At 44.4% G+C, this 24,008-nt stretch overlaps 1 protein-coding gene across 16 annotated transcripts in view; it reads right to left on the bottom strand.

The window, feature by feature from the left end:
• Nucleotides 1-24,008, bottom strand: part of PTK2 (protein tyrosine kinase 2) — a 262,791-nt gene that overhangs the window by 10,217 nt on the left and 228,566 nt on the right. For 11 of the 16 annotated variants that reach the window (XM_028500330.2, XM_055091093.1, XM_028500332.2 and 8 more), the window contains 6 exons: nucleotides 23,423-23,509; nucleotides 21,813-21,950; nucleotides 20,714-20,845; nucleotides 6,758-6,820; nucleotides 1,351-1,390; nucleotides 908-1,014 (listed from right to left, as the gene is read on the bottom strand). In XM_028500330.2, coding sequence (XP_028356131.1) covers nucleotides 908-1,014; nucleotides 1,351-1,390; nucleotides 6,758-6,820; nucleotides 20,714-20,845; nucleotides 21,813-21,950; nucleotides 23,423-23,509 — 567 coding nt within the window. The remainder of the gene's footprint in view (nucleotides 1-907; nucleotides 1,015-1,350; nucleotides 1,391-6,757; nucleotides 6,821-20,713; nucleotides 20,846-21,812; nucleotides 21,951-23,422; nucleotides 23,510-24,008) is intronic. The other 5 variants (XM_055091098.1, XM_028500343.2, XM_055091099.1 and 2 more) reach the window with 3 other exon arrangements.

Raw genomic sequence — 24,008 nt, 5'->3', positions numbered from 1 at the left:
GACATCCCTGGTGGCTCAGTGGTTAAGAATCTGCCTGCCAATGCAGGGGACACGGGTTCCATCCCTAGTCTGGGAAGATCCCACATGCCATGGAGCAACTAAGCCTGTGCGCCACAACTACTGAGCCTGCGCTCTAGAGCCTGTGAGCCACAACTACTGAGCCCGCATGCCACAACTACTGAAGCTCGCGTGCCTAGAGCCCGTGCTCCGCAACAAGAGAAGCCACCGCAATGAGAAGCCTGTGCGCCGCAATGAAGAGTAGCCCCCGCTCGCCGCAGCTAGAGAAAGCCCACGCGGCAGCAACGAAGACCCAACGCAGCCAAAAATAAATAAATAAATAAATAGATAGATAGATAGATAGATAGATAAAATGTGAAGACAAAACATATCAGAATTGAGAAGTAGGACATATTTTGAGAGATAACTGACCTAATGGAAGGTAGCGTGTACCCCTCTCCTTAAACGGGCACACAGAGCAGGAGGTTGGGGTCCCCAGCACACGCTGGCCCCGGATGGCAAAGGATGGAAGTCGCCCACTAGGCCACACTGACACTCTTGGAGACACTGAGCCTACAGAGGGCCTTGCTTTCCCCAGGCGTCCTGGTTTGATTCATTTGTAAAACCAGAAGCCACCCCAGCACTTTTATCTCAAAGAAACATTCTGTCTGATAAGAGGAAAATGTCTTCAGAAGGTTAAGATCTGACTGAGGCCCTAGAATCTATCACATGAGAGAAAAACAGAAAAGAGAGTTTTCCAGTAAAGTTTGTCCTGACTCAGAGGAGTCTGGAGCCGACCAAGGAGCCCCCCAACCCCACCGAGCCCCGACCCCACTGCACATCGCAGGGTCATCGCCCAGAGTGAAAGGCTCCGTGGGGTCCTGGGCTGCGCACAGGCTCGGGTGCTCACCTTGACACCCTCGTTGTAATTGTCCCCGGGGCTGCCGAGGCTGGCTAGGCTGCTCAGGTGCCCCGGGGCTCCGGGACGCGGTGGTTTCTTTGGTGGAGCTGCAGGATCTGGTAAAGGAATGAGTCCCATTACTTAATGTACATTAATGAAGAGAATGGAAACAACCCCCAAACAAATAAACACGGATTCATGTTATTACAACAGAAGCTAATCTCAGAGAGGGCACCCTACAGAGGTGTTTCTGATGCATTAGAGCAGTAAAGTCTGTTTTCCAACATTCTAGTCGTGGGCTGAATTTGGTAAACATCATACTTGCTATGGTCTGTAGGGGGGAAAGTGTTAACACAACATGAGGTTTTTTAAAACTAAGAAACTACACGTCAAAACCCCCCTCCCTCCAAATTATACAAATTTTGTGACACTCGATTCATTTCTTCATTTACCTGGTTTGCCCACAGGCTGATATATGTGCTGGTTTCCAGTCTGTGGGAAAAGAAAAAGCCGGGTCAATGCAGCAGGGCGCACAACAGGATAACAGCCTCCCCTTCCCACCCTCTCCACCCACCCCCTTGACCCCTGGGCTAAACGCTGGGGTCAAAGACCAACAAGATGGGGGAGGGGCCTGCCTTCAAGGCCTCAGGTGGGGACAAGGGATTAGGCTAATAAGCAACTAATGCCAATGGGGTATGGGATAAGGGCTGCGATAGAAGGAATCACGATGGGAACACGGTCAGGGGTGGTCACACCAATTTCAAATTTTCTTTAAAGAAATTATGCCCGTGGAGGTCTCCAGTTCAACTTCATGGGTGTGAAATCTGTCCTGTGTCCGGAAACTCTCCCCCACCCCCTCCTTCTCTGATTACAAGAAGGAGTGCCATCAGGGACAAGGACGATGAGAAGGTTTCCTAGCACTGGGATGTCTACGTTGTCACTGTTACCTGAAGAACCTGGTGTGACACCTCCATCCGTTCGGGACAAGCCACAGGCCAAGCCAGGAAGCCAAACCAGCCCAGGCACAAGAAAAAAGGCAGGTCCACATAGGACCAGCCCTAGTCTAGGGTGTCACGCCTGCAGCTACGATTAGAGCCACTTATCCTAGGCTGACTGAATGAAAAGAAGTATCTTCAAACTATACCCTACTTTTGAAAAGAGGGACTTTCCTTGCTTATTTTGAAACAATAAACTGGCTAAAATACATATACTGTAAGGTGCTTTACTTTTGCTGAGTAGACATCCACTTCTTTAAAATAAAGGACCATGAGACAGCACACAGTCACAACTGCTCCTTGCCCAGGATCACGGCTGCTTCCACCAGGCCACTGAACACTCCCGATTTTAAAGACTAGAAAAACCCTCCAAGCGGGAAGGTATGAAGAACGAGGATTCCTTGACACAGTGGGAAGTGGACCGAAACCTTGCGAAGAGACAGACTGTGGCTATGCTGTGCTGTGCTCACTGACCAGCAGTAAAAAGACTTAAAGAACTTCCTGATACTCAGGGAACAAGAAAGTGCGATAATTAGAAATCCTAGTCTCAGAACTTTCTGGATCAGTTCAACAGATGGTATGTATGTCCCTGTGCGCAGAGGCGGACGGGCTGGGCAGTGGGACGGGCTGGGCTCTGGTTCCGCTGCTTGTGCGGTGCTGGCCCTAGAGGACTGAGTCGTTCGCCGATTTGAGGCTTTGGTTTTCCCGTTTGAAAGCGGAGGCGAGTGACGCTTACCCTCCATGGGGGGTTGTCACAAAATGAACATGCTGCCAACTTGCATATTATTTTGAAATTCCAAATAGTTGTTATTTTTACTTTTTATGCACACAGATGGGATCAATTTCAATGAGGCAGTGACTAGTACCTATTAACTAGCTCAGACCTACCGACAGTCTACACTGCTTTTCAGCCAAACGCTTCTCCCTGAAACTGGGGCCCATTTTCAAAAGTGTTAAGTTGGAGCACTTTGAGAAGTGGGCCACACCAAAGAGTTATCTTAGTAAAGGACAGAAGCGGAAAAGCTAGCAACCGTCAGCGTGTGTTATGAGCCCCACAGCTTAACCCAGACCCTGGAGGGGAGAGGCCTGCAGAGCAGGCTGGCACCTGGTCACGCTCTGAGTGCCCTGTCCGGCGTCTGGCATGGGGACCAGTGACCTTGGGCAAGTTTCCTACGAGCCTCAGTTGACTCATCTGTGGCGTGTGGATGGCATGGCGCCTGACCTGACAGGAGTGCTGAGGACTCATGAGGTGACAGGAGGGAAGCACCCAGCACAGCACCCACTCCATCAGGACTAAGCACGCCTACTGTCACCCAGGCCTGGTGTGCGGCAAGTACTATGAGATCACAAGTGGCCCCGTCATGCGTCGTCTGTTTCACAAAGTGTTTCTCAATAATCCTTCTGTCTCATCATTCATTCATTCACTCCACGTAAGTTCTGGGTACCTTCTACATGCCACATCTTGGAACAGGATTTTCCTTTTCTAAAAATGTTCCTATTAGTGATGTTATAAATAGCTGGTCCCTTGAATAGGGTTTACTTTCATGCCTATTCTCACTCTTTCCTCTTAACAATTTGGGACCAACTGCTCAATATATGTTATCATTTTTTAAATCGAAGAAGTCTTGATGCACACTGTAAGTTACAGGTGTACAGTACAGTGATTCACAATTTTTAAAGGTTATGCTCCATTTGTAGTTATTATAAAATATTGGCTATATTTGCTGTGTTCTACAATACATCCTTGCGGCTGATTTTTTTTGGCCGCACCGTGCGACTTGAGGGATCTTAGTTTCCTGACGAGGGATTGAACCCGGGCCCTGGCAGTGAAAGCGCCAAGTCCTAACCATTGCATCACCAGGGAATTCCCATTGTAGCTGATTTTGTACAAAATAGTTTATACCTCTTAACCTCCTACCCTTGTATTGCCCCTCTCCACTGTTAACCACTAGTTTGTCCTCTATATCTGAGTCTTTTTGTTATATCCACTAGTTTGTGATACTGTAAAATATTTGTCTTTCTGTCTGACTTATTCACTTAGCATAATACCCTCTAAGTCCAACCATGTTGCTGCAAATGGCAAAATTTCATTTTTTACGGCTGAGTAGTATTCCATTGTATATATACACCACAGCTTCTTTATCCATTCATCTGTTGATGAACTTGGGTTCCTTCCATATCTTGGCAATTATAAATAATGCTGCTATGAACACTGGAGTGCATGTATCTTTTCAAATTAATGTTCCTGGTTTTTTTCAGATATATGCCCAGGAGTGGGATTGCTAAATCATATGGTAGTTCTATTTTTAGTTTTTTGACACCTCCATACTGTTTTCCACAGTGGCTGCACCAATTTACATTCCTACCAGCGTACAAGGGTTCCCCTTTCTCTGAATCCTCACCAACATTTGTTATTTGTGTTCTTTTCGATAATGGCCATTCTGACCAGTGTGAGGTGATATCTTACTGGGCTTTTGATTTGCATTTCTCTGATGATTAGCCATGTTGAACATCTTTTCATGTGTCTGTTGGCCATCTGTATTTCCTCTTTGGAAAAATGTCTGTTCAGGTCTTCTGCCCCTTTTTTAATTGGGTTGCTTTGTTTTTTTTGACATTGAATTGTATGAGCTGTTTATATATTTTGTATATTAACCCCATATTGGTCATATCATCTGCAAATATTTTCTCCCATTCAGTAGGCTGTCTTTCATTTTGTCAATGGTTTCCTTTGCTGTGCAAATGCTTTTAAGTTTAAACTGGTCCCATTTCTTTATATTTGCTTTTATTTCCTTTGCTTTAGGAGACAGATCAAAAAAATATTGCTACGATTTATGTCAAAAAGTGTTCTGCCTATGTCTCCCTCTAAGAGTTTTATGGTTTCTGGTGTTATATTTAGGTCTCTTAAAAATCTTTAAACATTCTTAAAATTTTTTTGTTTCCTTTTGTTTCTGATCTTAAAGTCTTTAACCCATTTTGAGGTTTTTTTTGCATATGGTGTTGGAGAATGTTCTAATTTCATTCTTTTACATGTAACTGTCCAGTTGTCCCAGCACCACTTATTGAAGAGACTGTCTTTTCTCCGTTGTATATTCTTGCCTCCTCTGTCATACATTAATTGATCATAAGTGTGTGGGTTTATTTCCAGGCTCTCTATTCTGTTCCATTGATCTATATGTCTGTTTTTGTGCCAGTACCTTACTGTTTTGATTACTATAGCTTTGTAGTATAGTCTAAAGTCAGGGAGGGTGATTCAGCTCTGTTCTTCTTTCTCAAGATTGTTGTGGCTATTTGGGTTCTTTTGTGTTTTCATACATATTTTAAAATTATTTGTTCTAGTTTTATAAAACATGCTATTAGTATTTTGATAGGGATTGCACTGAATCTGTAGATTGCCTTGGGTAGTATAGTCATTTTAACAATGTTACTTCTTCCAATCCAAGAACACAGTGTATCTTTCCATCTGTTTGTGTTCTCTTCAATTTCTTTCATCAGTGTTTTCTAGTTTTCCGAGAACAGGGCTTTTACTTCTTTAGATAGGTTTAGTCCTAGGTATCTTATTCTTTTTGATGTGATGGTAAATGGGATTGTTTCCTTATTTTCTCTGATAGTTCATTCTTAATCTACAGAAATGTGACAGATTTCTGTATATTAATTTTGTTTCCTGTAACTTTACCGAATTCACTGATGAGCTCTAGTAGTTTTCTGGTGGCATTTTTAGAATTTTCTATGTAAGTATCATGTCATCTGCAAACAGTGACAGTTTTACTTCTTCCTTTCCAATTTGGATTCCTTTTATTTCTTTTTCTTGTCTGATTGCTGTGGCTAGGACTTCCAATACTATGTTGAATAAAAGTGACGAGAGTCAGCATCCTTGTCTTGTTCCTGGTCTTAGAGGGAATGCTTTCCAGCTACATGTCATCTTTCCAATATAAGGAAAGAGCACTGCATGTGGAGATGTTCACTGGGGAACACTGTGATTTTGCACTTGACTAAGGAATGCCTAATATTCTGTCTGTAGAGCCCACTGTGCCAGCATATCTTATGGGAAATGCCAAACCTTCACATGCTGGCGACTGAACACATTTTCTAGGGGCCAGATCTTAGGGGGAGCTGGATTTTATAGCACAGACTAGGGAAAACTATGCATCTCGGAGCTGGATGACAACACAGTCTCATGTTTGTATGTATGTGTATGCATGTGTGTCTAGAAATGAAATGGTTTATTTCTACTCATAAGCCTTATTAGGGTGGATGGAGATTTATCTCCCTAAGTCCATTACCCAGCAAGTGCAGGCTTCCCCTTTTTACTGGGGATTTCTTTAAGTTTTACAGAAATCTGCATTTATTTTAACCAGATATCTGCTAACGGAAATCCTAACAATTTTAACTACTCTCCCCTGAAGACCAGGGAATATTTCTAGCAGGCTTTAAATATATTTGGAATAATGATAATAAGCTAGGTCTTTAAAGAGAATTGCAGGCATTTCCCCCTACAACACCCAGAAGAAAAAAATCTTGCTTGAACAAGTTTTCTGTGACTGTGGAAACTTTCATAAAACACGAAACAAGAGTATAAAAATTTAGCAGATGACAACTTGCTGTAGCAACAATTTGTGTACGTATTTCTTTAGGACACAGAGAGTTCAGTTTACTATTGAAAAGAGTGTATTAGTAATGGGGTAGAAATTTTTCTACCTGAATACGCATGTTGGGCTGCATACTGTAAGTATTAATAATCTTGGCTAAAACGTTGATTTTGTTCTAGAATGAATTATTGTGTTCCATACGACAAATGCTAGTAAGCTTGGATATCCCAGGATACAAAGTGGTCCAGATCCTGATGAGAACGTGGGCAGCTGCTTACCGGGCCCTGAGGACCTCCATCCTCCCTGTCGATGCTGCCTCGAGAGAGCCGCACGTCAGGTTTCTAGAGAAACGAAAGCAAACCGAACAGTTTCATTCTTGGTTTGAAAACCACTGACATATTTCTGTACTAAGTTTCTTCCTTTTGTAACACAACTGTCCTCTGAATAAGAAGAGTTAAAAGTTCCCCAGTTTCACAAAAATTCTCAAAGCCCAGCGGTGACAAGCCCAGGTCAGCTGCCCCAGCAAAGCCCCTTTCTCCGGACACATGCATAGCTAGCAGGACTGGCACCTGTGCCCTGGCCCCATATGACACGTGAAGATGAGCACTGCACCTCTCTTCCTAGCAGCAAAGCGAGTCTTCTTCACCGATAAAATCCCCACCCCAGGAGGAGGCACCAATGCCTGCTTCCTGGCAGGTTAAGGCTTATATGTACTTGGCTGTCTTGCCAAAGCAGCAAATGGTCCAGTGACAAGTTTTCCCCCAGCACCGCATCCAGAATACAGAAACCAAACAGAGAAATCTTGACTTAATATAAGTAAGAGTAAATGAATTTCACTAACATAAGATTAACAAAGTAGGCCACATGCTGTCAAGGTGTGGAGCTTGGTAGGTTTTCTCCTCGTGAAAGCAATGCTGTGAGGCGGCCCCAGCCTGCCCCACGATGGCATGGATTTCACGGAGTCCCCAGGCAGCCACGCCGACTCCTGCCCCCTGCCCCCGCCAGGCACACTGGCTGACTGCTCATCTCTTAGTCTCTGCCAGTCTGCTGTATCTTACAGACCCTCTATTTGGCAGAGATCAGGCAGTAACAACTTCCTTGTTAGATAAAGAACGTCTTGACATCTGATTCGTCGTACTTTCTACACCTGAGGAGGGCCCAGCACTGAGGACACCATCCACAAGCACCCGTCGGGGGTGTTGATGGAGAAACAAGCTGCGTCTCTCCCTTCTTTTAAATGTGTGTTTTCAAAAGTGAAACCATATCATATAATTTCATAACCTTCATATAATATTATACAGTGGGAATTGGTAAAAACATTATATTAATACTGTACAACATGCCAGAGCATGAATGTTGTCACACACAGAGAAAGGTGGAAACAGCCTGGGCTCTGGCAGTAGCCATCAGGGTTCAGGTCAGCCTCCCACCCTTGCCAGCTGTGTGACCCAGGCCTCAACTTCTTCATCTCTAAGATGGGGCGATAACAAGATAACAACACCTCCCGGGCACTATCCCAATCCTTGTCAGGATTAAATGAGTTAATATTGGCAAAGTACTGAGTCACTGCCACGTACGTGTCAAGTAGAATAAACAGTTATCCTGCTGTTTGTTGAACATTTGGGCCATTTTCAAAATTTCAACTGTATAAATAGGCTGTGGGTAAACATCTTTGTATACAAACCTTTGACTAAATTCCTGATTAGTTCCTGGGGACAGATTTCTAAGAATTGAATTACTGAGTTACAGGGTTTAAACATTTGAAAAATTGAGCATATCAGCTGCCAAGCTGGTCCTGCCTCTGTCCGTGATGATGGACTGTGCCCCAGCACTGCTGGACTTCACTTAAAACTTGCAGCCAATCAATAAACAAAATGCCACCTGTTGCAATCTGCCCCTCCCCCTTCCCTAAGTAGTAGAACATCTCTGTTTCCTCTCACAGATGCTAAGCTGCCTTGGACAAGGTTCACCTCTCCTAACCCATTTCCTCACCCACACAGTTATTATAAGGATTAAGTAAGTGCTTGGCACAGAAATGTGCACATATGAGATGGTTAGTAAATATGTGCTGAAGGAATGCATTAATAAAAATGCAAAGGAGAAAAGATTTTACAGAGGAGGAATGTGAAGCTTAGAAAGGCAGAACCAGTTGCTACAGGCGACATGAGCTGGATTCAATCAGGCAACAAATATTTAGTGAGTATCTTCTACGTGCGGAAAATATTTTATTTACGTTTTTACTTAAACAAAAGCAGTTCATATATTGTTTGCTTATAGAGTAAGGTGCTGGGTTTCATGTATTTACATGAATTATCTATTTTTACTTTCATATAAAATACATGAAATGGCTTATTTTTCTTTATGCACAACAATTCCCCAATGATATACTTTTCCAAAGACAGAGTTTCAATCTTAAAGGAGGCCTAGCTATGTAAAGTCCACTTGTGTTCCATGAATAGAAATATTTAAGCGTTTTCCTCATATAGTCGACAGAGCCTGTCTGAATAAAAGTGTCATGCTGGGAACTAAAGAGCAATCTAGCCAAAGACAGCCTGTCAAAAAGAAGAGATTCTATTATTGTTTCTGCTACTGGGTGAAGCTAAATTCTCCTGTTTTCCCCTTACAGAATATTCTAGATCTCTAGCCCTCTGGGACCACAACCAGCTGCCCCAGGACCCAGCCCCTCCTATCAGCAGGCTGGCAGCCACTGCACAAGTCAGGGCCAGGCAGCCAACAGGGCTGGGCCAGCCTCACCTTCGAGTTGCCCATGGTAGCTGGCCCAACCACAGCAGAAGGACCCACACAACCCACACATGGGACAAAAGCATACAGCTCTGGTGACCAAAGGGGAGGGTGCTGCTGGGTTCCATAGGATGTCTCTTACATAAGGCCACTTCTCCAAGATTGAAAAAATGTAACTGACCCTTCCTAATACACAGAGAATTAGGCAAAATGAAGAGGCAGAGGAATTCCAAATAAAAGAATAAGACAAAACCCCAGAAGAAGAACTAAGCAAAGTGGAGATGCAATCTATCAAATAAAGAGTTCAAGGTAATGATCATGAAGACATTCAACAAACTTGGGAGAAGAATGAGTGAACACAGTGAGAGTTTAACAAAGAGTCAGAAAATACAAAGAAGCACCCAACAGAGCTGAAAAATACAATAACTGAAAAAATACACTAGAAGGAATCAACAGTAGACTGGATACAGAGGAATGGGGAACGGATCAGTGAACTGGAAGGCAGAGTGGTGGAAATCACCCAAGAGAAACAGAAAAAGGAAAAAAAAAAAAAAAGAGGATAGTTTGAGACCTCTGGGACAACATCAAGCATACTAACATTCAAATTATAGGGGTCCCAAAAGGAGAAAAGAGAAAGGGGTGGAGACCTTATTTGAAAAAAATCATAGCTGAAAACTTCCCTAACATGGGGAGGGAAAGAGACATCCAAGTCGAAGTACAGAGAATCCCAAACAAGATGAACCCAAAGAGGTCCACACCAGACACATAATTAAAATGGCAAAAACTAAAGATAAAGAGAGAATCTTAAAACCAGTAAGACAAAAGCAACTCGTTATGTACAAGAGAACTGCCATAAGACTATCAGTTGACTTTTCAACAGAAACTTTGCAGGCCAGAAGAAGTGGAACCATACATTCAAAATAATGAAAGGAAAAAACCTAAAACCAAGAATACTCTATACAGCAAGGCTATCATTCAGCTTTGAAGGCGAAATAAAGAGATTAACAGACAAGCAAAAGGTAAAATAGTTCAGCACCACAAAACTGGCTTTACAAGAAATGTTAAAGGGACTTCTCTAATCAAAAAAGAAAAGACCAGGGGCTTCCCTGGTGGCGCAGTGGTTGCGCGTCCGCCTGCCGAGGCAGGGGAACCGGGTTCGCGCCCCGGTCTGGGAGGATCCCACATGACGCGGAGCGGCTGGGCCCGTGAGCCATGGCCGCTGGGCCTGCGCGTCTGGAGCCTGTGCTCCGCAACGCGAGAGGCCACAACAGAGGGAGGCCCGCATACCACAAAAAAAAAAAAAAAAAAAAAGAAAAGACCATAACTAGAAATATACAAATTATGAAAGGAATTCCCTGGTGGCGCAGTGGTTAAGAATCCGCCTGCCAATGCAGAGGACACGGGTTTGAGCCCTGGTCCAGGAAGATCCCCACAGAGCAACTAAGCCCATGTGGCACAACTACTGAGCCTGCACTCTAGAGCCCATAAGCCACAACTACTGAGCCCACGTGTCACAACTACTGAAGCCTGAGCACCTAGAGCCCATGCTCCGCAACAAGAGAAGCCACCACAGTGAGCCCTAGCTCTGCAAGGAAGAGTAGCCCCCGCTTGCCTCAACTAGAGAAAGCCCACGCAACAACGAAGACCCAATGCAGCCAAAAAAATAAATAAATAAAAGTAATAAAGTTTCCTTTAAAAAACAGTATTAAAACAAACAAACAAACAAACCCCATTGGTAAAGGCAGACATACAGTAAAGGTAGTAAATCAACCACTTATAAGGCAAGTAAGAAGGTTAAAAGACAAAAGTAATAAAATAATCTAATCCACAATGAGTAGTTAAGGGATACAGAAAACAAAAAGATGTAAAATATGTGAAAAACATTAAATGTGGAGGTAGGGGAGTAAAAACGCAGGGTTGTTAGACTGTGTTCAAACTTAAGAGAATGCCAATGTATACATATCATATATATGCATATGACAACATACACACATGTTGTTAAATACAGGTCTCATGGTAACTACAAACCAAACATCTGTAATAGGTACACAGGCACAAAAGAGAAAGGAATCCAAACATGACACTAAAGATAGTCATCAAATCACAAGGCAAGAAAGTAAAAGAAGAAAGTAAAAACAACAACAATAAAACCCTACAGGGCTTCCCTGGTGGTGCAGTGGTTAAGAATCCGCCTGCCAATGCAGGGGACACAGGTTCGAGCCCTGGTCCGGGAAGATCCCACATGCCGCGGAGCACCTAAGCCCGTGCGCCACAACTACTGAGCATAAGCTCTAGAGCCCGTGAGCCACAACTACTGAAGCCCGTGCGCCTAGAGCCCGTGCTACGCAACAAGAGAAGCCACTGCAATGAGAAGCATGCGCACCGCAACAAAGAGTAGCACTGAAGCCCGTGCGCCTAGAGCCCGTGCTACGCAACAAGAGAAGCCACTGCAATGAGAAGCATGCGCACCGCAACAAAGAGTAGCCCCCGCTAGCTGCACCTAGAGAAAGCCCACGCGCAGCAATGAAGACCCAATGCAGCCCCCAAAAAAACACAACCCTACAAAACCCAGAAAACTGAACAAAACGGCAGTAAGTACATACTATCAATAATTACTTCACATGTAAATGAACTAAATGCTCCAATCAAAAGACAGAGTGGCTGAATGGATTAAAAAAAAATAAGACCCATACAAATGCTGCCTATAAGAGACTCACTTCAGCCTTCAGACTCCCTGCCTTCAGACTGACTATACTGCAAAGCTAGTCATCAAAACAGGATAGTACTGGCACAAAAACAGACACATAGGTGAGTGGAACAGAATAGACAGTCCAGAAATGAACTACATGATCAATTAGTCAATGACAAAGGAGGCAAGTACATACAATGGTTGAAAAGACAACCTCTTTAATAAATGCTGTTAGGAACACGGGGCAGCTATATGCAAAAGAATCTAACTGGACTACTTTCTCACACCATATACAAAAACAAACTCAGAATGGATTTTAAGACTTAAATGTAAGACCTGAAACCATAAAACCCCCAGAAGAAAACACAGGCAGTATGCTCTTTGACATCATCTTAGCAGTATTTTTTTGGATCTGTCTCCTCAAGCAAGGAAACAAAAGCAAAAATAAACAAATGGGACTATTTCAAGCTAAAACGTTTTTGCACAGTGAAGGAAACTGTCAACAAAACAAAAAGGCCACCTACTGACTGGGAAAAAGATATTTGCAAATCATATGTATGATAAGAAGTTAATAACCAAGATATATAAAGATCTCATTCAACTTAACATTAAAAAAAAAAAAATCCAAACAACCTGATCAAAAAAAGATCAGAGGACCTGAAGAGACATTTTTCCAAAGAAGACATGGAGATAACCAGCCGGCATACAGAAAAATGCTCAACACCACTAATCGTCAGGGAAATGCAAATCAAAGCTCAATGAGCTATCACCTCACACCTGTCAGAATGGCTATTATCAAAAAGACAACAAATAACATGTTGGTGAGGATGTGGAGAAAAGAGAACCCTCGTGCACTGTTGGTGGGAATGTAACTTGGTGCAGCCACTATGGAGGCTCCTCAAAAGTTAAAAATAGAACTATCATATAATCCAGTAATTCCAGTTCCAGGTATTTTTCTGAAGAAAACCAAAAAACTACTTTGAAAAGATATATGCACCCCTACGTTCACTGCAGCATTATTTACAATAGCCAAGATACGGAAGCAACCTAAGTGCCCACTTACAGAGGACCACAATGAGATATCACACCTCACACCTGTCAGAATGGCTATTATCAAAAAGACAACAAATAACATGTTGGTGAGGATGTGGAGAAAAGAGAACCCTCGTGCACTGTTGGTGGGAATGTAAATTGGTGCAGCCACTATGGAGGCTCCTCAAAAGTTAAAAATAGAACTATCATATAATCCAGTAATTCCAGTTCCAGGTATTTTTCTGAAGAAAACCAAAAAACTACTTTGAAAAGATATATGCACCCCTACGTTCACTGCAGCATTATTTACAATAGCCAAGATACGGAAGCAACCTAAGTGCCCACTTACAGAGGAATGGATAAAGAAGATGTGGTACACATACACACAATGGAATATTAGTCGGCCGTAAAAAAGAATGAAATCTTGCCATTTGCAACAACACAGAGGGTATCATGCAAAGTGAAGTCAGTCAATCGCAGAAAGACAAACACTGTATGATTTCACGTATATGTAGAATCTAAAAAAAGAAAAAACAAATAACCTCCCCAAAACCAAATGAACAAACAGAACAGAACAGAAACAGACTCATAGATACAGAGAATAGGTGGTTGCCAGAGGGGAGGGGTGGGGGGGGGATGAGTGAAATAGGTGAGGGAGATTAAGAGGGACAAACTTCCAGTTATAAAATAAATGGGTCAGTGAGATGTAATGTACAGTGTGGGGAATGGATTGGCTAATACTGTAATAACTTTGTATGGTGACAGAGGTAACTAGACCTACACTGATGATCACTTTGTAATATATAAAAATATTGGGGCTTCCCTGGTGGCGCAGTGGTTGAGAGTCCGCCTGCCGATGCAGGGGACACGGGTTCGTGCCCCGGTCCGGGATGATCCCACGTGCCGCGGAGCGGCTGGGCCCGTGAGCCATGGCCACTGAGCCTGCGCGTCCGGAGCCTGTGCTCCGCAACGGGAGAGGCCGCAACAGTGAGAGGCCCGCGTACCACCAAAAAAAACATAATAAATAAAAAAAATATTGAATCACTATGTTGAACACCTGAAACTAATATTCTAAGTCAATTACACTTCAAAATAAAATATCCTGGATCTGAAGACAGTAATACTAAAGACAAAAATGAGGCAATTTCTATTTAAAATCTTATAGAAACGGATCATAGACATAAAGAATGTCTGGGCCTCTTTGATTAGTTTCCCCATCAGGTATGCATTTTCTTTTTTTTCAAATTCAGGTATAACTTGTATACAACAAAGCCCACAGTTCTTAAGTGTAAAGGTCAGTACCCCTGCCTAACACGCCACCCCAATCAAGACACAGAGCAGATAACCTGCAGGCTCTAGTTCGCCAAAGGGACCTCTCCTCTGACTTCCAGCCCAGATGACTGTTTCTGAGCTTCTTACAAATGGGTCCTGTAAGAAGCACTCTTGTGTGTCTGGCATCTACTGTGAACACGGTGTCTAAGGTTCAGCCCTGTGGTTGTGTGTAGTAGTTTGTTCGTTTTTACTGTTGTGCAACATGCCCTTGTTGCATCCATTCTGCTGTTAACGGGCAGGTGGGTTATCTCCAGTTCTTTTCCGTGTGGGCATGCATATTCCCTTCTCTTAGGCAACAGATGGGGGCTGAAAGGCGCTGCTTTCAGTTCTGGGGACACAGTAACCAACCATTCAGGCTTGATCTCTAGTCCCATCTTGCTATCACTCTAGAAAACTTCAAACCTAAGGCTTTCAACTCAAAGTCCTTTCCCCTTGCACTACACTGTCTTCAAATCTGGACTGTGGAATACACGTGGGAGGGATGTGGCCTGGCTGAGAGCAGAGTCCCCGTCTTGGACTCTCTGACCCCATCTTGATGTTCACCTTTCATTCCTGCTGACTGGCTCTGCTGCGAGAGGCAAAACAGCTCAAACATTCATTTCCTTTCTCAGGACACAAAGCAGGCTTTATATACTCAAAACTTTCTCATTTTAAAATTAAAATCCTATCTTCAGCACAGCCCTGCATGAGAAAATTACTGTGTGCATGGCAATAAAAATAAACAAGTAACACAGTTACTCTCTCTTTAAGCAGCACCCAATAGGAAAGAAAGTCCTCTCAATGGACTGAGGTTCTAGTCAAGGCTGCCGGCTCTCTCCGGCCAGTTTGCAAGAGAGCTTTTACAGTCGTGGATTCACAGGCACAGAGGCAACTCAGAAACCACTCGGGCTGCACTGAGATCAGAGAGGGGGGTGGGGACACCACAAAGACCCTGCGCTGTAGGTCACAGCTGTGTGCCCCAGGACAAGAGCCTGCCTTACGTGTGCCGATGGAGGGATGCATCTGAGGGATGCTTGACTCTCCAAAGTGCTCGATAAAAAGTAACCTCACACAATGATGTTAAGTCCTAAAACAGGAGGCTTCAATAAACAGCTATCAATTCTGATCTGTTAGAAAAAAATCTGGGAATCGCTACTGACAAAGCAACTTTAATTTTTCCAGTAAGAACATGACTCTTCCACCCAGGTGTACAAGCTGACCTCACGGAAGGGAGCGGCAGGGCTGCTCCCAGCGCAGTCCGAGGACCAGGGCAGGTCAGGAATGATTTGCTGTTACCAGGTCATGATGAGACAGAAACAGAGGATGAGCATCTTTAGAAATTTCTAGAGCAGTCTGAAATAGTCATTTTTAGGTCTGTTGGAGCTCATAATAAAAGTTTGTATACCTTTTTAAAAATTTCCTTTTTCTAGTAACTGCTTTTTATTTTATTTTACTAGAGCATCAGGTCTACGGTGGTTTAGGAAAAAAAAAAATAGAAACGGGTCCTCCTTCACTGACAGCTTGAGAAGCCTGCACATGGAAGCACCTGGGCTTACAAGGCTCCATGTCCTGCACACAGATTCTGCCTCCTCGGGGAAACACGGCGGTCAGACACAGCCAGGGCCTTGTTAGCCAGCTGCTAAAAATAGCCTACCTAAGGGAGCCCTAACAACAGCAAAAACGAATTAAGGGGAAAAAAAAAAAACCCCCCAAAAAACAAACAACGAATTAAGGTTCACTGGTAACAAATAAATCCAGTGAAAGGGTGTCCAGCTCCTGCGTGACACCAGCGATGCTCCTTTGCAGATCCTTCGACACTGGCTAACATCTCTCACCCCATCTATTACGCTCATCTTGGGTTGGGAGCCGTCTGCAGGTATTCCGGGCGACGCGTATGATCTGGGATTCTAGATTCTCATCAATGCAGCGCTCCTGGCTGCCACAGAGAACAAACTGAATGAGAGATTAAAAGCCCTTGGAAAAATTAATGGTGTATTCCTTATCCCTTCCACTGTCTACATGTTATACATTTAATCCTCCACTCAACCCTACGGAAAAGCATTCTCGCATTTTACAGAGAAAATTATAATTATTTTACAGATTAACGAATCACAGCATAGAGAGGTTAAACAACTTACGTAGGGCTGCGGTAACTAGGATTTTGAAGTCACCCCTAGCTGACCCCAGGGCCTGGGCTCCTGCACTCGGTGTGCCCTCACCCTGGCATGTTCTTCAGCTGCTCAGCCTGCCCTGACGGCCCTGCATGCTGGGCCTCCCCCGAGCTCCGTCCTCTCTGTCACAACCAGGGCTGACCTAGAGGGGCTGCGTCTCGAGGACAGGAAGGATGAAGGGCCCCGGGTGGTCATCCTGTGGTGGCCACTGGAAGGTTTTAAGTCAGAGAAGGCCAGGATCAGACCCGAGGTGTAGAAATGTCACCGCGGCTGCGGCATGAAACACAGCTTGGAGGGGACAGGATCCCAAAGATGCCACGTACGATGCCCCGGCCTTTACATTTACTTGCCCTCACCTCCTCACCTTCCCTCCCCTGGCAGCGGCGCTGTGGCTCACTCACCCAGTTGCTCACGCCGAGGCCGGGCCTGTCCTGACGGCTCGCTTGCTCTCAGCCCCCAACCTACACCGGCTGCCTGACCAACGGCCAATGCAGATGGGGCAGGGATTATTCGACTGAGGACATCGACACTGTTTTGATCTTGAAACCATTAACAATGACAATAATAAATCACTCTTGCTTATGAAGATCGAAAGGAAATTCTAACAAAACATCACAAACAAAAGACACCAGGACCTTCAAAGGATCATCAACCACGACTTACTGGGGACTTCTCTCTGGAATGCGGTTCCAGCATAAAACCAAGCAAAATGCTTCACGTAATTCATCACGTTAAGCCTTTTAAAAGCCTTAAAAAGGTTATTTTTAAAATAGAGAGCCAGCATTATACTTAATGGAGAAAACTATTAACGGACATTATCTTTAAAAATAAAAGCAGGATGGGCTTCCCTGGTGGCGCAGTGGTTGAGAATCTGCCTGCTAATGCAGGGGACACGGGTTTGAGCCCTGGTCTGGGAAGATCCCACATGGCGCGGAGCAACCGGGCCCGTGAGCCACAACTACTGAGCCTGCGCGTCTGGAGCCTGTGCTCCGCAACAAGAGAGGCCACGATAGTGAGAGGCCCACGCACCGCGAGGAAGAGTGGCCCCCGCTCGCCACAACTGGAGAAAGCCCCCGGAGAGAAACGAAGACCCAACACAGCCAAAAATAAGTAAATAAACAAATGTGGGGTTTAAAAAATTAAAATTAAAATTAAAAAATAAAAGCAGGCAAGAACCTATTTAATACAAACATTGGCAAGAGATGCTTCAGGGGCAATATGAGATACATAACTGAAAATGAAGAAAGAAAATGTTTTTTAAAAAGTGATAACCGTGCATGAATAGAAAAAATCCAAGGAAATCAGTCAGAAAAATTTCATGTGATAAATATTGTTACATACAAGATAATTTCCTAAAAGTCAACTGCATATGCATATACGGAAATAACAACTAAAAAGTTCAATGAAAATGAGATATCATTATCAGTGACGGGAAGCTCTAAATGTATGGGCAGTAATTTAATAAGGGAAGATAGGGACTTAGAGAAAATTATAAAGTTACATGGGAGAAATAAAAGGGATCAGGGACAAATGGAAATGTCTCAAGCTGAGGAGACAGGTACACTGAGGCTGTCACAGGACACAGCACTGACTGGACTCCCCGGGGGGAGTTCATTATACGAGTTCATTAGTGGATTTTCAACGTGGCTTGGAAGCCATCTGGAGTGACAGAAATGTTACACGTCTGGAGAATGGGTTATATGGACTTAACGCATTTATCAAAACTCACCAAACTGTCCGCTTAAGACCTGCGCAGTCCACTGTAGGTAAATTATCTCAATTAAAAGGAACAATGCCTTCGGCTGATGAGCCGGCAGCGTCTGGAGCCTCTGATTCAGAGTACCTGACATCACTGGGAAGATGGAGACTGGGCCTGGGCCCATCACCTTCCCTACTAGCAAGCTCTTCCCAAGGCATGAGCATACTTCCTGAGCCTGTCTGCCCTGCAAATTCCAATCTATCTCGAGGCCTGGGTGCCAACATCACCCCGACCCCGAGCAGCACCCCCAGGCCCCCCTCCTGCTCTCGCCGCCGGCTGTGCTCTGTCAGAGCAGCTCACAGCCGCGGCCTTCCTCCACTCTCAGGGCAATCGTACACCAGACACTGGTATCTAAGTACACCAACTCGAGTTTGAAGAGTTTGTAACACTGCCTTTTTAAAATACAAATCAATGCGGGAAAGTAGGCTATCTGGACAAAAGGTTAAAATGTAGGGCTAGGGAACAGCAGCTGTATTCTTGGAACTGCTATACTATCCAAACAGATTCGCTCAGGTTAGTATAGTAAATAAGAATAACCAATTTTTGCCGCTTGCCTTATAATCTCAAGATACGCTTTGATTTAAATAATTTAGAATTTTGATATGATGAAACTTTTGTTCAAAAGTGAATGGTTCACAGCGCCCAGTGACATTCTGTACACGTTACAGTAAATGCATGTTGCAGAGGAGCACTAGGCTGTGGGAGTGGCGAGCCGTGTGCAGCCGGGCACCCAGCACGGCTGGCAGAGCGGCGGGCACCAAAGACCCCGGCTCGGCCAACGCTACCCAGTGGTCTTGGGCAATTTCCTCATCTCTAACACGAGGGTAATAAAGGATAGGTACACTGTCCTTTATCCTCGTTTCCAAAATCTAAAATGTACTAAAAGACTGTTAAGTTTGTGTGCTTTTTTAAGCTTGAAGGAAACTAATTTTGTGGCAAAACCTGACCTGAACTGATGTGAGGGCTGTCTTTACACCTGGTAATATGAACACCTGTGTTTTGCTGTAAGCGTGTTAGTGCTTTTAACTCTGTATGCTATTGGAATACTTATATAATATACAGCATGTGTGTCATATTTCATTAATTTTTTCTTTTTTTTTGGCCACACTGCAAGGCTTACGGGATCTTAGTTCCCTGACCAGGGATTGAATCTGGGCCCCGGCAGTGAAAGCGCTGAGTCCTAACCACTGGAACGCCAGGGGATTCCCTTCATTAACTTTCTAAAGCAAAAAAATAGTGTAGCACATAGAACCCTCAAGAGTTTCGGATAAAATATTTTGGACCTGTCTCTTCCCCATAGGGTGGTTAAAAAGACTGAATGACTTTCTGTATGAGAAATACGTAGGATGGTAACCGACACGTGATAAGTATTTTGTACGATCTTAACCATTAAGCTGCGACAGGGCTGTGTGCATTAGTCCTGTCTGGCAGTTAAATGAGTGTGGGGTGTGTGTGATGTCTGCAGGCCTCAATTTTAAAAGAAAAAGAAAAGAAAGGTGAGAAAGTGCCTCCACCTAATGTGATTTGCTCCCAGGTCCCCGTTCGTGCCAAGACGGCCCTCACTCCCCCTGCAGCGAGGGCAGTGGCCACCCGGATGGGTTAAAACGTGCCTCACCAAACTTGTGGGCAGCTTGCTTTGTTTAATTTGAAACTACAGTTTTCAAAAAGAAAGCCCCGTATAAAGAATGAAATCAGGATCACAGGTGATGAACCGCTGTCTCGTAAAACCACTGGTTGTTGATTTAATGTTTCTGTGCCTGTAGGACTCCCAGAGATGCATGAACAGCGTTGTATCCCCTCATCCGTGTCTGGTCCCTCAGAATAGAGGGTGATGTAGACGTGGCCTCGGGATGTTTATTGTCAAAGCGTGAGGGACCACCTCTGGACCAGCCAGGTACGGGCTCTGCGGAAGCACTCTGAGACCTGGCTCCGTCCAGCCTTTCTTCTCTTCAGGCTACTTCAGGAAGGCTGAAGTAGCTGCACAGGGTGACAGGGGAGGTGTCCTAAGGCTGAGGACCACATGACACACACAGACCACTCTGTCACCGCTCCTCTATCCCCAGGGACTTCTGAGGGGCTGTCGACAAGAGTTGTCTCAGGAAGACATTTGCTGCCCGCAACCCCAGAGGCATGTGGCAGGAGGTCTGCATCTCTCAGACCTTGAACCAGAGGAGCCCAGGAAGGCAAGCCCGGGGCCCCCGGGCTATCCAGTCATGTGCACTGCAGTAGCAAGAGGCAACGTCTTATGTGCAAGCTGACACTTCAGTGGGAGTCGTTTCTGTGTAAACGTGGCAGTAACATAAAACCACAGAAACGGTTCTACATCTGAGCCCATGATGCTACGACAGACATCCTAGAAATTCATCCTGAGAAAGTAATTCAAGAAAAGCGAACGACCCACTATGGCAAGTTTTAGGAAGCAGATGTAAAACAAAGGCTCCCGCTTTGGAAAAGATGAAGTTCGCGATCATTTGCAGTAGAGCCGACTCCAGAGGCTTAGGGGCGGAAGAACTTTCTGAGACTCAGTTACCAGAAACCTCTCCTCCTTCTCCAGCCAGCGCTGATCCTCTTCCATCTCCTGCTGCTGCCGGATCAGCCGCTCCTCCATCAGGTGGGTCGGCAACACCTGCCCGATGCCGCGCAGGTCCAGTGTTGCAGAGTCCTGGAGGAGGAGCGAAAAGGTCCACTCTCAGAGGTCTGTATACGGGGCTCTTACTTTTTTCTTCTGTGTGTCCTTCCAAACAATTAAGCAAAATAGCAGGTGTGCTGGAAGTAGGGTCTCTTCTACTCTGCCGGCGGGAGCAACTTTTCTGAGGGTTACAAGTTAACGTGTGTGAAACAGCTTTAAAAAGCATACAATTGTTCACTTGCAGGGACCTACTCTAAAGAAGTAATCCAAGATATGAGGCAGAGAATGCATCATTAGTTAGAGCGAAAAAGTGGAAACAATCGAAGTAAAATAATGGGAGGAGGATTAAATGCGACACACACATATTACAGAGTATAAAGCATGTGCACTCCAAGGAAGAGAGCCTGAAGAGCAGACAACTACAGATGTTCTTGGATTCAAAGAAATTATTTTTATTTTTATTTATTTTTTTGTTTGTTGGTTTTTTGTTTTTTTGTGTGTGTGGTACGAGGGCCTCTCACCGCTGTGGCCTCTCCCGTTGCGGGGCACAGGCTCCGGACGCGCAGGCTCAGCGGCCATGGCTCACGGGCCCAGCCGCTCCGCGGCATGCGGGATCTTCCCGGACCGGGGCGCGAACCCGTGTCCCCTGCATCGGCAGGCGGATTCTCAACCACTGCGCCACCAGGGAAGCCCAGAAATTATTTTTAATATTATAGGAGTGGTTCTTGGTTTTACCAAGAAAATTTAGTAAAAATTAACACGGTCCGCAGAGCTGGAGGCTGTTTGTTCCTTGGCCTCACGTAGGGCTCTGCTTTTCAAATGAATGGGCTAATGATGGTAGCATCTCTCCATCGTTTAGCGAAGAAGATTCACAGACCCAGAGAGCATCTGATCTTAGAATGAGGGCATCTAAATTGAGAAATCTTAGGATTTAGAAATCCTGTACCTTGGGCACAGCCTCATCAGTTAACAAAGCAAAGCCCAAGAACATCCAATTTACCTCCACGTTGGGCTGCCACATCGATATCTCCTGTGGTCTGTGATTCCACGAATCTGTTTGGTCCAAAAGAGATGCCTGACCTGGGTAGATGCTGCCAGCCACGGCTGTGATTCCATGTGAGCCAGGGTAGCCAGAGACCTGCGGGTGAGTGAAGTGGCCAGGTCACGGTCTGACACAGTAAGACTTCTGCACAGCTCTGCTTTCCCCGTGAAAGGAAGTAACTGAGATTACAGAGAATGATGTGGCAGCAGAATAACGGCTCCTCAAGGTTGTCCACGTCCTAATCCCTGGGACCTGCGTGAATATGGCAGCTTACACGCCAAAGGGACTGTGCAGATGTGATTATAAATTAGGAATCATCAGGTGGGGAGATTATCCTGGACGATCTGAGTGGACCCAACGTGATCATAAGGGTCCCTAAAAATGCAAGAGGGAAGCAGAAGGGGAGAGAAAGGGGGTGTGACTACGGACCAACAGTCAGAGAGATACTTGGGCTTTGAAGTGGAGGAGGGGCCGCGAGCCAGGAAATGCAGGTGCCTCTAGAAGCCAGTAAAGGCAAGGAAATGGACTCTCAACTGCAGCCTCGAGAAAGGTCGTCTGTTATGGCCACAGTAGGTAGCTAATGCAAATAGACACTAGGAAACCAGAAATTCTTCACTATGGAATTTTACACTCATTACAGTGCTGAGAGCAGACCATCCTCGGACGTAAAAGCAATGGGCCATAAACATGGTTAAGCCATCTCTCTACAAGTCCCTTTCCTGCCCAACTCACTACTATTCCACCAGCAAAGAACAAACAAAACCCCCAAATGCTTGCCCTCTAGTGAACCAGGGTGGATGGTGAGAGAAGGCAGGCCTTCACAGTCTAACAATGATGACGAAGGCAGAGAAAAACATTTAGTTGGACACGGAGAAAAATTTCAAGGCAGAAGGAAAGTGAGAGGAATTTCTTTACATGGTTCTCCCTCAATCAAGAGAAAGAGAGACAAGGAATCAGAATCTGTTTCCCTAACTCATTAGGCTGGTACTGGGCAGCCAGGGTTGTCAGCTACTTTTTAAATGAGATAAAGCACAGCCAAATCCATATTTCCAAATTCCCTTCAACAAAGATCTCATGCATTTGTTAGGTCTCTAGGCATTGATTTATACCAAAATTCCATACTGACAATATGTAATTACTAAACTTTCAAATAAGATGTACAGGTAGTTCTCAGAGTTTATTTGAATGAAAATATTTTAAAAAAAACTCTGCTAAACATAAAATGCTATATCAGCAACTATTTTTGGTCAGAAGGGATATATCACTGCCAGAGATCTTCTAGGAATTTTCACAACAAAGAGATTTCAAATGATCGAAGGCAGTTTTCTATATGACACCAACGACGTAAAAGGATCAAATGAGCATTTCAAGCTGAAAGGCGTCCAGGAAACGTCCCATAGCTGTTATTTACAAGGTAAGGAAACGTGGGGTTTGTGAGAGAATCATTCATTTGTTCGATGAGAACAATGAATGTTTTAATTTATCAATATATACAATATATACTTCCCCACCCCCAAACGTGCTGAAGAATAAAATAACACATCTTGTGACGGTAGTGAACGGTATACCTGGTAGTGATTGGTCTGTACCATGTGCTGTGGGCTGGGATGAAACCCTTCGCTGGACCTCGGACTAGGATAACCAGGTCTGCTGGGCTGTGAACAAATCAACAGAGCATCACATGAATAAGTATTCTGATTATTTTGGTAAATCTGCATTTTATTAAAAAGAATAGAAAAAGATAATTTTCTGTAAGAGCTTAGTTGGAAAGAATGATAAAGGGTGTGAAGACATTTCCATGGGGGTAACAGTCTTTTCAACAAATAATGCTGGGACAACAGGATATCCACATGCGAAAAATGAAGGTGGACCCCTTCCTCACAACATACATAGAAATTAACTCAACATGGGTCATATTTCTAAATGTTGAGAGCTAAAACGATAAAACTCTTAGAAGAAAACACAGGAGTAAATCTTTGTGACCCTGGGTTAGGCCATGGTTTCTTAGGACGCCAAAAGCTCAGTCAACAAAAGAAAAGATAAACTGGACTTCATCAAAATTAAAAGTTGTGCGTTGCAAGTAACAACATCAAGAAAGTGAAAAGACAACCCATGAATGGAAGAAAGTATCTGCAAATCATCTATCTGATAAGA

This window comes from Physeter macrocephalus, chromosome 15 (assembly GCF_002837175.3).
Source record: "Physeter macrocephalus isolate SW-GA chromosome 15, ASM283717v5, whole genome shotgun sequence".
In the NCBI taxonomy this organism is placed as follows: domain Eukaryota; kingdom Metazoa; phylum Chordata; class Mammalia; order Artiodactyla; family Physeteridae; genus Physeter; species Physeter macrocephalus.
Note: the sequence above shows the minus strand (reverse complement) of the source record. Positions and strands in the feature narration are given on the sequence as shown.